General features: G+C 41.3%; 1 protein-coding gene across 1 annotated transcript in view; it reads left to right on the top strand.

Moving 5' to 3' along the window:
* The window catches only part of frmd5a (FERM domain containing 5a), a 57,248-nt gene extending 42,361 nt beyond the window's left edge, over window positions 1-14,887 (top strand). Inside the window, 12 exon segments of the mRNA XM_029434864.1 lie at window positions 358-455; window positions 1,238-1,361; window positions 2,277-2,298; window positions 2,300-2,365; window positions 2,549-2,637; window positions 3,261-3,324; window positions 3,419-3,510; window positions 4,444-4,518; window positions 5,556-5,624; window positions 5,826-5,932; window positions 9,457-9,809; window positions 9,989-14,887. Of these exon segments, the coding sequence (XP_029290724.1) occupies window positions 358-455; window positions 1,238-1,361; window positions 2,277-2,298; window positions 2,300-2,365; window positions 2,549-2,637; window positions 3,261-3,324; window positions 3,419-3,510; window positions 4,444-4,518; window positions 5,556-5,624; window positions 5,826-5,932; window positions 9,457-9,809; window positions 9,989-10,036 (1,207 nt within the window). The 3' untranslated portion in view covers window positions 10,037-14,887.

The raw sequence follows: 14,887 nt of genomic DNA, 5'->3' as shown, positions 1-14,887 counted from the left end.
TCTGAGAGTAAATGTTATGCTTCAGGAGCTGGTTGGTTGGGTGAGTCTGAAACTAGGCTGAAGGCTTTAAGAGAAGCGCAGCAGCGTCAGTACTGTAGCAGCTTCTCCCTCAGGGCCTTCCTATCCTCCTTTCCCCCAAACAAAACCCTCATTTCAGCTTAATCAAAAATAAATATTCTAACCACTCATAGGGAACATGAATTTACCAGCCTTAGAGATGTATCAGGTTTGTTTTTCTGCTCCTCTGTCTTTAAATGTAACTGGACGAGTAGTTTGGGTTATTTATGAATGTCATTAGTATTCTCATAAGCAAGCCTGTCAGACCTTCTGACGTGATTTTTGTCCTTTCCTTTCTAGATATCTTGTCTTCCTGCAAATCAAGAGAGACCTCTATCATGGTCGGCTCCTGTGTAAAACCTCGGACGCGGCCATGCTGGCTGCCCACATCCTTCAAGGTAATGGAGGGTGACAGATGGAAATGACTTGCACTACTCGGCACTTTGCACCGTGTTCACAACCTCAGTTTTGACCTGCCCTGTAGGTCACCAGTCCGATAAATACTGCTAGCCAAGCAAATCTATGCTCATGTGAAAAGAAGCTGAATTAGGTGGCGCAGTGAGAATGTACAGCATAATGGTCATCAAAGCATACGCCTGCAGGGTTTTTCTTTATGCACACATAAGATTGTCTACGCTTTAAGAAGTGTAGTAGCTTTTCACGCTCATTGGATGTGATTTTTCATACTGATATTGACTTTAAAACTTGTGCAAAGTGAAAGGCTATTCTATACTTTGTATGATAATTAGTTTAGTCACTCGCACAGTTTTTAATAAACAAGAAACCACGCTCAATTATGAAATCTTTGAAGTGATTATCTGGCATCTTATGGTCCTTCCGCCACACACACGTATACAGATTTGGTGTGGTGGTGGCACAGCTAGCATCGCAGAAAGCGCAGTGTTAGAGGAGAGGACGAGGAGAGGAGGAGAGGCAGGTCCTCTGGAGGAGGGGCTAATGAATTAAAGATGGGCTGCATGGTCAGCTCCTCCTTGCAGAGAGAAATCAGCATCAGGGTCATCCGAGGGAGTGCAGTGTGGCATGAAGGAACACAAATAATCTCTGTTCACCCTGCGAAAGCAGCACCGTGCTGAAAGCTGTAGACATGGTTTTAACTTTAATTTGCCCCAAATGTTTGTGAATATCTTTAACGTTTCACTTTTTCTGATCCTCACTCCAGCTGAGATTGGTAACTACGACCCTGGGAAGCATCCTGACGGATACAGCTCCAAATTCCATTTCTTCCCTAAACATTCGGAGAAGCTGGAGCGCCGGATTGCAGACCTACACAAGACAGTGCTGATGTAAGAACCACAATATTAAACTAAATATCTCTACCTGCAGATCCTGCTCTTATACAGGCTGAACAAACACCAGACTTCCAGACATTTATGTAATTAAGTGCAGTAGTAAGACACCGTTTTTCTGTATTAAGTTGGCCATACAGGTTATTGTCGCCTTTTTTTTAAACAAATAGCGGAGAAAAGCGCTCTCTTCACTTCCCTTTATTATAGTTATTATTGATGGGCCCTCGCCCGATCTTTGACTGGAGCAGCAGCAGAGCACAATAGTGAAAGTGATAAGACAGAGCAAGTCCATGCATCCACACACACACACACACACACACACACACACCGACACAAACACACACTACTCTCACAGACAGCAGTTAGGCTGCTAAAGTGTTTCATTCACACGTTGATCCGTCCAACAGATTCTTATTTGCGCTAAACTAGGTGTTTAATTACATTTCATTTCTAATGTGAATAACCAGCTGTGTTAATGATGTACAGTGAGACACAATAGAGGTAGAATGACATCAACAAAGTTTAGCTTTGATGCAGTAGGATCAGAATGACAAACAGCATGAGACGCCGCTGCCCACTAGTGGTTTCTTCTTTCTTCACCATCAAGTGAACACACTGCTTCACTGTGAAGACTCACATTGATTAGACAGCCTCAATGTAAAAACAATAACTGCTTTTTAAGTATATCATGACATATTTTCTTTGCCTCATCTGATATTTATGTAAATGTTTGATCTCTATAACCTCTGTCTGCCTCTTTCAGTCTCTCTAAATAAATGTATCCCATGATTGGAAATGTTTTTATTTGTGCCTCTCTCAGTAGTTGTTTGGCCTTTTAAGACTTTTGTGTTGCATGTTTTATGCTTTTGGTGGACTGACACAGATGTTCTGTGTGTTGTTGCTCTCCCTCAGTGGACAGATTCCTGAAACATCAGGAGCGAAATTTCCTGCATAAAGCCCAGATGCTGGAAACATATGGTGTTGATCCGCATCCATGCAAGGTTTTTCGAGCACTGCTGTACTATTTTTAGAAAGTAAACATTCCAGAAAACACTTCTGTCCAACTTGAGCATTGAAAGTCATGGGACATAGAGCATATGCTAAAACACATGTTTCATGATTGATGTTTTAGTCGTGTTGAAATGAGTGCGTTCGAGTCATATTTTGAAATTGTTCTCCTTCAGGATGTGTCTGGGAACCCAGCCTTCCTCGCCTTCACACCGTTTGGTTTCGTGGTGCTTCAGGGAAACAAGAGAGTTCATTTTCTCAAATGGTGAGCCCAATGTGTGACATTGATATAATTGAGCCAAAGACGGCGCAATCCTTAAGTATTCACAGCATGTAAATAGAGAAACAAACACATACATGCTCTATAATATGAAGGGCGTTCTACGTGAAACAGCATGTGCGCTACAACTGGTTGTACAGTCGCACTCAACAAAGCTCAACTGCCATCTGCCTCTACCTGTGACGAGAGCCAGCAGCTAGCATGAGCACAGATGGCTAATTACACCAGCGTACGCCTACTGATTGAAATTTACCAAGATGCTTTACTGATGAATTGAAAATATATACAAGATGGTGCATTTATATTTAAACATTTGTGTTTTTGTCGGTTTGCTTTTAACTGAGAAGGTTACTGTTACAATAATGAAGACAGACTTATTATGTTTGCAGTATTTATAGTGGCTTTGTTTGTTTGACTTCAGCACGCTCAGGTTACCCTCATTCTCCATTCCCAGTCTGCAGGGAATATTATCAGTTATTTGTTTTGTCAGCCAAACACAGAGCTCTGTGGCTGTTTATGTGATCTCAAAGTGGTTGTCATGAATATTTAAAGATGCTGTGGCTTTCTGTTTCCGCTTTGCCGTATGTGTGACTGTTTCTCCTGGACAGGAACGAGGTGACCAAACTGAAATTCGAAGGCAAGACTTTCCACGTATATGCAAATCAGAAGGAGGTGAGAGCATGACTTGTTGGAAGTGAGGGGGGGGGGGCTTCTCTGTTTCAGTTTGTTATATTTTTCTGCACATTCTCTCATTTTCAATGTGCAGGACAAAAAGATCATCTTGACGTACTTTGCGCCCACACCGGAGGCATGCAAGCACCTTTGGAAGTGTGGAGTGGAGAACCAATCGTTCTATAAGTGAGTCCAGAAAATCTCTACTTTAATTTCATTTCAATGTTTCTCTTACTTCCTCATGATTTAGTTACGTGCTCTGCATCCTTGAGCGCTCTGGCGGGTTACAGTCACGGTACCTTGGTGTCCTTAAAAGCGCATTCCCTCCAGGTTGTTTGTCAGCGGGGAACATGAGGTGTGAGTTGCCTCTGACCTTTAGTGAATGACTGTGTGCTGGCACGAGACTGCAAGCACTTATGCTGCAAGATATAGCTCCCCTGTCTCGGCCATGAATAACAGTGCAGATCCCCTCTGTTCTTTACAGCTCAGGAAAAGGCGAACAAAACAAAAAGAAACCAGCAGCCTGTGAGCTCAGAGGCTCAGGAGTGGCGTTGTAATAAATCGGGCTGATGGCTCAGGTGATGAAGGGTGTGGGGGGGTTAGCAGATGGAAAGAGAGGGGGCATGGGAAGGGCAGAGCTAAGCACCCGCATTGGAGTTAATGTGATGTGACCTTTTGATGATTATTACCTTCCTACTTATTAAAATATTACTTTTAATAAGGAGTCTGGGGAGCTAAAAGGCATGTGATAAAAATGTCTTTCGGGGAAGCACACATATCCCTTGAAAGCAAAAGGAAACATTAAACATTAATGTCTCACTTACTATGACAATATAAACATATTGAATACTGTATGGAGCCGTGTCGGCGATGCAGTGCTTATACTGCAGAGAAGAGGACATGCATAATTTAATAGCGGGGTATTTGTTTCTAGTTTGTGCTTTGTTCTGGGATTCAGAAAGCAAGAATTACACACAGTCAGGCTTCAACAGTGGGATCATATTAGGAGCATAGTTTTGTCAGAAATGTTTAGATTTGAAAGTTCATACTAGTAGTTTCCTTCCTGTTTTCCTTGCAGCAGGCTACATTTTTCTCTTTTTTTCTTTCTCGTCCCATCAGGCTTGACAAGTCAAGTCAGGTTCGCACGGTGTCCAGCAGCAACCTGTTCTTCAAGGGCAGTCGTTTCCGTTACAGGTAGAGTACACGACACGACAGTATGACTGATGACAGAGGGGGGAGGATACTGCAGAAAACCCCCAGCTGGAAGTGGAGAGAGGTGTTCCCAGAAGACGTGGCCTCCTGGCCTTCTGTGCTGTAACGTCAGCATACTTTTGCCCGGAGGATAGGACTGACACCTCACAGGAGGACAAAGAGGGACAAATCAAGGGGACTGATCACATGAGGCATTATCACCTTGTATGAGCTGTAACTCTGTAGTATGGCCAAGATATTGTCCTTTATTAAAGGATCAGTTTAATATTTACTTATATTTAGTGGTATCTAGATTAGTATGATAGTTTTTGTTTTATTTGTTCAGATTTTGAGATATCCGTCTGAGATTTTTGCCTCCTAGGGGTGAATTACATTTCCTTTTGTTGCGCTCAGAAATTACATTTACATTTTTTTAACGGCATGTCAAAATAATTTTAGCAGCAACATGCGTTTGCAATAACAATGTTCTGGTTTCTCTTGTAAATCCACAAACTTTGCTCTGAAGAATCTCGATTGGAACTACTTTATCTTTACTTTATTTATCTCAAAACCTGAACTGTGAAATCCAAAACTTCTAGAAATATGAGAAAACATATTTTAATTTGGATGAAATGGCCCTATAAGAAGAATATAGTCATATTTAACTATTCAAAGGTCAATATTAAAGGGGTGAAAAGTAATTTTGCATTAAATATTATTATATATGGAGACTGTTTATGAATTGAAATCACGAGCCCAGTCAGTTAAATATTGAGTTTACTGTTGAAGGGCAAACCATGATCATTGTTTTGATATTTTTGCCTGCAAGTCTGTGTGTGCATTTGTCTGACTGGTGATAATTCACTTAAATAAAGCTGAATTCACCGGGTTACTTAAATCATGATGCTCATGCACTGTACTTATCCTCTGCAGTGATGGCTTTCATGGCATTGGGTACCACCAGGGTGCCCAGTTAGGTGTGTTGGTGTGTGTGTGTATGTGAAACTCATCCTGAGCATCGTCTCTGTGCTTTATAACAGTGGACGAGTGGCAAAAGAGGTGATGGAGCAGAGTGCCAAAATCAAACGCGAACCTCCAGAAATACACAGGTAGAGTTGTAAACTCAAGAGAAGTCGGAATGTCCTCAATCCGATTTTTGTTTAATTTTCCTCCATTTTCTTAGGCACCAAGCTACTGTAGATACCTTTATATCAGAAGTACCTACACGCTACTGTATGAGTTACCTCCGCTCGGAGCTGTCTATCGTTGCTGTGACGTTTGTGCATTTGTATCTGTGTTTGTCTCTGCAGGGCTGGCCTCGTGCCCAGCAGAAGTTGTCCATCCATCACCCATGGACCTCGCCTCACCAGTGTACCACGCACGCGTCGGAGAGCTGTGCACATATCTATTATGGAGGGTAAGAACTCAGCTGCACCCCCATGCTTCACCTACGGCCTAAGCACGCAACAAATCCCCTACCTGCCATGGAAGTGCTGGGGGCTAATCCTGATCCTCATACACTTAAAACATGTTTTTTATTTCATGCCATTTGGCACCATCCGGGAGGCAGATACTATCCCACTTTTCAGATGTAATCGTGGATAATGTGTTATTACTGGCTGTTCCAAAGTTTTAAATGGATTAGGGAGCCATTAGTTGTGCAAACTCCTCCCCTTCTTGAGAAAACAAACTTCTGCATACACTCACATACACATACATGCTGTAACTTTAGCCATTTGGCCCAGTTGATGCTTACAGCGCTGGTGGGACATGCTGCAGGTGTGTGCGTCAGTCAGCCTGCTCCACTTCAATGCAGAGCTTCAGAACTGTGTGTATATGCTTCAGAGATTGTGTATTTGGTGTGCCAACACAGTGGCAGCTCACTTATTCCGCCCACCTGCAGCCCAGAACAGGTGGCCTCACTGAGATGGGCGCAGCAGGCGTACTGTCCTGCATGGCTCTGGGTAAAACCAGCAGTGAGACCCTTACACCCTGCCTTTCAAGTACATACTGTACTCTAACTCTTTGTACAGGGAGATAAATAGAGGTCAGAAGCAGGTGTACCGTGTATATTGAGGGTCTTTTGCTGTTCAAGAGAGCCATAAGAGCTTCCCACCCCCAGTGTGTGCTGACTGGATGTCTTACAGTGGTATTAATACCCCAGCTGAAAATAGCCTGGGTCTTCTACTCCATGTATGTCACTGGCCTGGGTGTGGTCAAAGCAGGCCAGACCAATGCCGGCAATTGTAGCACTCCTGCGGAAAGCTGCCGTTTTACCTCACTCACTCCTTTCAGCAAACCGCAACTAAGGCGGAACACTTCGCCTTAACACACACACAGTAAGACTGTGGCCTGGACTCCGGGACAGGGACCATAAAGACAGGATACACTAGTGCATGCCGCAACCATGGTGAAGTGTCTGATCCGTATCACCACCCGGGTGAACGTCCACCTGCGTATGGTCAACCACTGCTACCGGGATGTGAAGGTTCGCGTGCTGAGCCTGGGGCCTCGTATGCTGGGCAAGGCCCTGGGCATCCTGCCCCTTTATCCTTCTCTGATGGGGGAGCAGGTGTCTGCCAGTGTCGACCCTCTACCTGGCACTCCGCTGCCCTGCGTTGAGCCCAGCAACCCTCCAGGTAAACTCATCACAGAGCCAGCCAGGGATGTGCTTTACATGGAAGTGCCAATGGCTTTCTCTATTTTAAATCCGTCTCTGCCTCAGCAATGTTGGCGGGGAGGGAGCGACACCATTCCTGTGGTTGTCTTTGCCTCGTGGAGGTCTCAATGGATGGAATGAATGAATTTCTTTAGCTTTTGGTAAGGTCATTCTGTTGATTTAGATCAGAGGACTCTTTATGTGGCAGCTATTATAGCTAGTATACAGTATTTCAAGAGGTATAGTGTGTTTATTTGCGTTTCTATAAAAGTTAGTGTTTCAAATTAAAAGCTGGGAAATACAAATTAAAGCAATGCTTTTACTGCTCGCTGCCTCACTGTTGTAAGCATAACATAACATAACAAACTGAGGCAGATCAACATTGAGTAAAGATGGCCGCTTGACTGTCACCCAGCCTTTATGCCTCCTTCTTTTCACTTGACTTGAGTTTCATGTCAGCAGGATCTCAGACACTGGACACAGTCGCTCCTTCTTTTCCTGCAGTTTTCAAGAAAGTCCTTTTCATGATTTGCTTCCTCGTCAAAAACTGGATTTTAATCCCTTCTCTTTATAGTGGCGGTGTAATGTTGCTGCTTTGACACTCTGGAGAATGTGATATCGTCAGCAAAGGACTCAACCGTCACTGACATGTACACTGTAGTGAGGCTCTCACATACTGTACTGGTACTTATACTGCAGAAGGAACAGTGCTGTTGCACAGTAGCAGTTTGTCAGGCCTGGAAGCTAATTCATTGCTGAATAGTTTTAGGAAAGTTTACGTACATTTCAGGTTTCAGCTACTGTATCGCTTTAATGTCTACAGTTGAATATGACCTTTGTGTGTAATATTGCAAGTCAATGAGCATTATTGTTTCATGGCTATTTTGGATTTCTGTATGATTTTAGTATCAATCTCATGATGTACCTTGATTTGTTGGGTGTTTAATACCATAACAGTCTTGTTATTTATCCATACACAGACTTTCCTTCATCACAATATCAGATTACATAAACTGTAATACAAGATTTTATCTAGAAAGGTCACTCTTGTAGGTAAAAATATTTTCCGGTGCTTTTTCATTTTGGTTTGACTTAAATAGGAACAAGTCTTTGACTGTTTGGTGCTGATGCAAGCAGGTTGATTATACGTTTTCTAAAGGCATTAAGGCATTTTTCAAGTCTCTCTTAAAGCAACACTTCAGTTCTCAATCTGTACGCAAAACACTGTAACTTTGGAACATATCTTTGCAAGCGGCATATATATAATCATATAACTTATAGCTGAACATTACAATGCATTTCTTACACTTAATGAGGACTGTAGATTTTGTCCCTCGCTTCTTACATTGGCATTGCATTAGAACGGGATGTCCTGCCAGCCAGTGTGGACAGGGTAGGCCTGGGCAATATATTAATATTATATTGATATTGTGACATAAGACTGCATATCGTCTTAAATTTTGGACATCATAATATGGCGTTAGTGTTGTCTTTTCCTGGTTTAAAAGGCTGCATTACAATGAAGTGATGTACGTTTCTGAACTTACTAGACTTCTTTCTAGCTATTATATTATTTCCCCTTTACCCACTTAGTTATTAAATCCAAATTAATGATTTTTCAAAAATCTTACTGTGTAAATATATTTTTTGAAAGCACAAATGAACAAATGTAAACCTATCCTTGAGCCGTGTGGTTTAGATTTGTGTTTCAGGCAATGAGGCTGTCTACAATATCAAGCATCCTTCTACAAGCTTTTAAAACAACAATACATATCAAGAAATCTAATAACCAAAGTTGGATAAGTGCTGTAACCTCTTTGTACGTTTAGAGAGTAGGGCTCTGGAAGTGATAGTAGAGATAGAGGATGTTGGTTATCAGGAAGCAGACTTGGTGTAAAGTAAAGTATACTTCCTCTTGTTCTCTCAGTGGTTGTTAAATGAGATTGAAAGTGGGACGTGATGATTTCTTCCATTAGAGATGATGACGCTGTACGATGACAATACTCCCCCCTATCTGCTCCACTCTGGGGGAAAGCATGATCAGATATCTGCTCTCAAGTTGGAGACTGTGCTCTGTAACAGACCTCTGCTGGACAAATGGCAGAATAGGCCTCTCAGCATTTAGAAGCAGAACTACAATATATTGTGTCAGTGAACGCTACATAGATTATGAATGGCCATATAATGTCAGTAATTCTTTTTCATGCTGTGAAATGTTTGTAATGTTAATTTCTTCCTGTTTGTTTCCCTTCCTCATCTTCCTCCCTGTACCCCTCCACAAGGTCTGGAGTCGTTGCGTGACAGTGCCCACTCTACACCGGTGCGTTCAGTGTCCCATGGGGATTGTTTCATGCCACGCTCCCGGAGCCAGGCCACAGACCACAGTGAGAGGACTGCGGTCATCTCGGACGAGGCCTACAGCCCGTCCGACAGCGTCCTGCCCACCCCGGTGTCCGAGCACAGCACGGAGCTGGCTGTCTCCCGCCAGATCAACGGGGCGCCCTGCAGCATCGAGGAGGAGAAGGAGTCGCAGGCGGGCACCCCCATGCGCGGGGAAGGGGGTGATTTTAGTGCGGACGGTAGATTCGCACAGGAGGGTGCAGGGGGGGACTCGACCCTCAGCGAGGTGGAACAGGTGAATAAATTTGTCTTAAGTGTCCTCCGTTTGCTCCTTGTGACCATTGGACTCCTCTTTGTCTTGCTCCTCCTCCTCATCATCCTCACCGAGTCAGACCTTGACATTGCATTTTTACGTGATATCCGCCAGACCCCCGAATTTGAGCAGTTCCATTACGAATACTTTTGTCCCCTCAGGCGGTGGTTTGCCTGCAAGCTCCGCTGGGTGGGCGGGTTGCTCATTAACAAGTGAGAGTGAGGTCGTAGAGTTCGTAAGCCCATTCGGGGGTCTGAGATGCCGGTTAGGACTCCGGAGTGATGGAGGGCAGCCTCGTCCCAACCATGAACCCTGCTTCTCTCATCATCCTCCTGCAGACATGCAGCTTGAACCACTCCTGGTAACACCAGGGCCAGGATCTCTCCTCCTCTCCTCCACTTTGAGTTAACCCCCCTACCCACCCAACCACCTCCTCGTTTCGCTTGTTTTCTTTTCGTTTTTTCTTTTCTTTTCTACAAAGCCAGAGGACTTTTTTTTTTTTTTTTTTTTCAACTCATTTCAGGTATTTTATTTTTTCAAATAACACAAAGGAAAAAAAATAAAACTGAAATCAAAGAACTGAGGAAGTTTATATGGCTCCTTTTACAGGAACGGAAGATTTTGTTGCAACGGATGAGCGTTGCCTTCATTTATTATTTATTGCTTTTAAACATGTGTTTGCATAAGAAAGGGAAGAGAAGAGATGAAGAGCAATCGAGGAAGTTGATTTGTCGTTCAAATGAAGATGGAAGTGAGTTATGTTAGGGTTAATAGGCCTACTGCTCTGAAGTATATGTGATGTAAAGTAGTATAATACCTTTGGATATTGGTTCATCAACCTCAGAAGGCAATTCGACCAACAGCTGATTCACCTCAGCAGGTAAAAACAATAAAAATTGTGAAGGGAATAAAAGTGAAAGTTGATGAAACAGAGAGCAGACAGGGTGATTACCAAATGCCTTTTTGAGAAGATATTGATGACTGAATAGTGTGGATTGTTTTAGGACACCATTACACTTTAGTATACCATGGTGTACAAAGTAAACTGATAAAGAAAAAAGTGTATCTAACATTTCATAGGGATACAGTAAAATAAACCAGTACCTCAAAACTAGTGTTTTGAGACCCAGTAGTGTCAGATGCAGTTAGAGAAATATTCAGGAAGAGCAAAGATTCACTGGCACAAATAGATAATAGTCTAGATAGATGTGCAATGCTCATATGGTTTCAATAATTAAGTACTTTTAAATGTGCTCATTTGTTCAGTTGTTCTGTTATTTATCCGATTAATTTGATTTGCATTTTTTCATGAAGTTGAAATTTGATGAATTTCAATCATTTCTTTTGAAATGAGGAGTTTATGATTTATTTTGGTTTCATATCAACCTTGCTTTTAGGTTTATGTAACATACTATATTATTATTATTATTAGAATAAGAATAATGATGTACTTTTTGTACAAATTAGTTTGTTTCCTAATATATATTGACAGGTTTTCCATGTATATTTTAACAGAACTGAAATGTTATTTTGTTATTGAAGATTAAATTATACCTTTTTTAGCGCTGTGTTTCAAGTAAGGTCAGAAGTATTTATGGAAATGTAGAAGTGGGGACTAAAAAACAGGGTTTTTATCCAGATCCCCTGAACACTGATCTCACCTCGTATCACTCCACCAGCAGTAAATCAGCCTTCAGTGTGCGCGCAATTATAATGAACATATATTTGTACAGATTGAAATCTGGAGATATCATTATACCACCACAAATACCAAATAATCCAAAAGCACATTTTCACCTTTCATAACTTTACCATATCTTATTTTACTTGAAGAGTTTGGAGAGGTGACTGCGAGCCTGACCGATACTGGATCTTGTGACTTATTCCTTGACCCATGGACTATTCTCACACTGAAATTCATTTTAAAAATATGAAACAAACCTAAAGCTGAAACGATTATTTGATTGATAGAAAATGAGTTGGCAGCTATTTTAATAATCAATTACTATCCATATTTTAAGCAAAAATTAAAAGATTTGGTTTCGGCTTCTCCAATGTGAAGATTTTCTGATTTATTTCTATTTTACATTATTGTGAATTGAATATCTTTGGGTTTAGGACAGTCTGATATATTCAAAACAGATTTTTATCTCTTTGGGTTTTGAGAAATTATAATGGGACATTTTATTAACCAAACAATGAATCTAGAAAATAATGGGAAGATTAATTGGTAATGAAAATAATTGTTATTTGCAGCCCTAAACAAAACATTTAGTAACCTATAAATTAAGAATGAACGGAAACACAACCTTTTTGGTGCAGGTAACTCGACTAATTGCAGTATGTACTGATGACATTTTCTTAGGTACCTTTTGCACTTTCTTTCTGAATTATGGACTTTAGTTATTTCCTTCCCTTAATTATCATATCAGCCACAATAAAAGCAGACACCAATAAATCTAATAAGGTGATATTAGTGAATAATATCTGCCCTCAGATTTGTCGGTCAGGCTCTCGACTCTTCTGCCTCACAGCTCCAGGAAGCAATAACTGCCACAGCTGCTGGATTCTGGGTAAAATCTGTTTTTTATATTGCGTGTCTACCTCCTGCACCACGTGCAGGTGTAAGTGTTACTGTGTCTGTGTGTAGCAATGAAAACACGATTCAAGGTAATAGTGGTGAAGGTTTAGACAGAGAGGAGTAAAATGAGAGAAAGAGGTAGAGAAGACTGAGGGATATCAGAGGCCTTCGAGAGAGGTTCTTTGAAAGTGGGATATAAACAACTAATTAGGAATGAAAGGCACTTGGTGACTCATCACTCTAATGGCTGCTCGGGGTTGGATGTTTTTGGCCTGTTATTTCAAACGCCACATTCTCATGCCAGCACCTCCACCTGCTCCACAGAAGGCCCGATGGTGCTACCTTCTTTGTTTGCTGCTGTGTAACCCGAGCTCGTCAGTCCTTGGCTCACTTGTAGTCCTGACCACAGAGTAGCATGCACTTTGGCGTTGTGGCTGGATCCACTCCTGTAGCTCATTATCCTTCACTAGTTATCTGTGGTGGAGGGAGCAACACTGACATTTCCCAGAGGGAATATAAAATAATTAGAGCTACGTTGGCAAGAAACCTGTCATACACACGGTGTAGGAGCTTATTTATGTCAAGTTAATAATTTGCAACTCGGATACATCCAGTAAATAGCAATGCAAAGATGAAGCACAGTTTTTCTAACGGGGTGGAGCAGGGTGGGTGGGTTGACTTTTTCTTTTGTGTACATTCATACTTCATATTTATTACTTCTTTACTGACATAAAGGTCAACATGACCGTCCAGTCCAGCCTGGCTGAGTTGTTAGCAGGACATCTTTTAAAGGTCAGTCTGCAAAGGTGTTTGACAAACATCTATCAGCATTATGTAGCTTCAGTGGTCTCTCTGAACATGCAACAATTGAAAAAAAATAAAGGCAGCATTATTCAATGAGCAATAATCAGCTGTAAGAGCAAAAAGATGTGACTTACAAACTTGTGTATGAAAATCCAACGATGAGTAAGTCAAATATGTCCTTTTTGTTTCTAGAAAACCACTTACCAAACTGCTGTTGTGCTAACTCTCACGATGACGTAACCACTGAGACACTTAGTTACTGTTGCAGTCATGAATAACATTTTATAAAAAACACATTTTCCTTAGAGACCTCTTGTGTGGATGTTTGTTCTGCTGTTTTCTTCGCTGTTTCGTTGTTAAGTGACAGATTGTTCCCTGTGCCTGGATCCTAACTGCAGTTTACCAAAGTGACAAAGATGAAGGAATGGAGAACGAAAGACACAACATCCCTAACAACTGTACTACAGACTACTCCATTCTTAAATCTCCCAGGCCAAGAGGGAAAAACAGTGTTCATCTCTGTCTGAAACTCTTTGTAATGTACACTGGGCCGCCCGAAGTCTCTGTCTTAATTTGTCTTTACAGGTTTCCTGTGACAAACCTTACTTTCATTTTGCATTTTAGTTGCCGTGTCATGTTTACATATTTTACAGTTATTTTACTTCATGGGAGATGGCTGCAGTTTTTGCCAGACTTTTGTGTAATTGTCATCCATGGTTTACAAATCAGAAACGGCTCGTCCGTCCCTGAAGAGCAGCATTGAAGGTACAGTCATGCAAATACAATGTGGTGCATTGGAAGATGAAGCATTGATTCTTGCGTTTGAAGTTAATACACAGGGAATAGACTCAACAACAGAAACACTGACATGGTATAATGTAACAAACAAGCAACAAATCCTACAAATGCAATACTTATAACATTGTATTAAGGCGGTGTCAAAGGGATGTTTAGGGTCATTTCTGAGGTTGTACTTTGAGGTGTTTCTGTAGTTGGCAGAACTTTACTGTGAGGTGTTTTTGTTATTTTGTCTACTCCCTGTTATTTTCAGCAATCTTAATAAAAGTCTCAAAAACCAATATAGGCTATGTATGACATAATCAGGACGGAATTTTGAAAGATTGTCATTGGCTGTCCTTTAAACATAATTTTTTAAGGTTGTTTGTTTTATGAACATTTATTACATATCCAGTTTAGATGATCGAAATCGATTTATACACAATTACCTAAATTTAATTCCTGGCCAAAATCCCTGTCACATTAATGTGGATGATGCATGTAGAATTGAGGGGTTGACATATGAAACTAATCATAACCGAAGACATCTTGATCTGCTTTCCCCCCCGTCAGGCAGACCCTCACATCTGCATACGCATCAATAAGTGTACATGCGTATCCATGTCTGGTGGTGTGCATCGTTCTATCCTACGATTGGAGATTATTTAATTATGTTATATAGACAAGTCTATATATATATATAAATCCATGTGCCAAATCCAGTTCTTGTTCAGTCTGATCCATTCCGAACCCATGTTTGTACTGTAGGTAACCTTCTGTACAAGTCAGTATACAATATTGTTTCTCTCCAATAGTCCCTTGTAACTGGTGCCATTAAATAAAACTATTCAAACTTGAAATAAACATTGAATAAAAATGTGATGTGGCTCCCTGTGGC

This window comes from Cottoperca gobio, chromosome 6 (genome assembly GCF_900634415.1).
Source record: "Cottoperca gobio chromosome 6, fCotGob3.1, whole genome shotgun sequence".
Taxonomy (NCBI): domain Eukaryota; kingdom Metazoa; phylum Chordata; class Actinopteri; order Perciformes; family Bovichtidae; genus Cottoperca; species Cottoperca gobio.
Note: the sequence above shows the minus strand (reverse complement) of the source record. Positions and strands in the feature narration are given on the sequence as shown.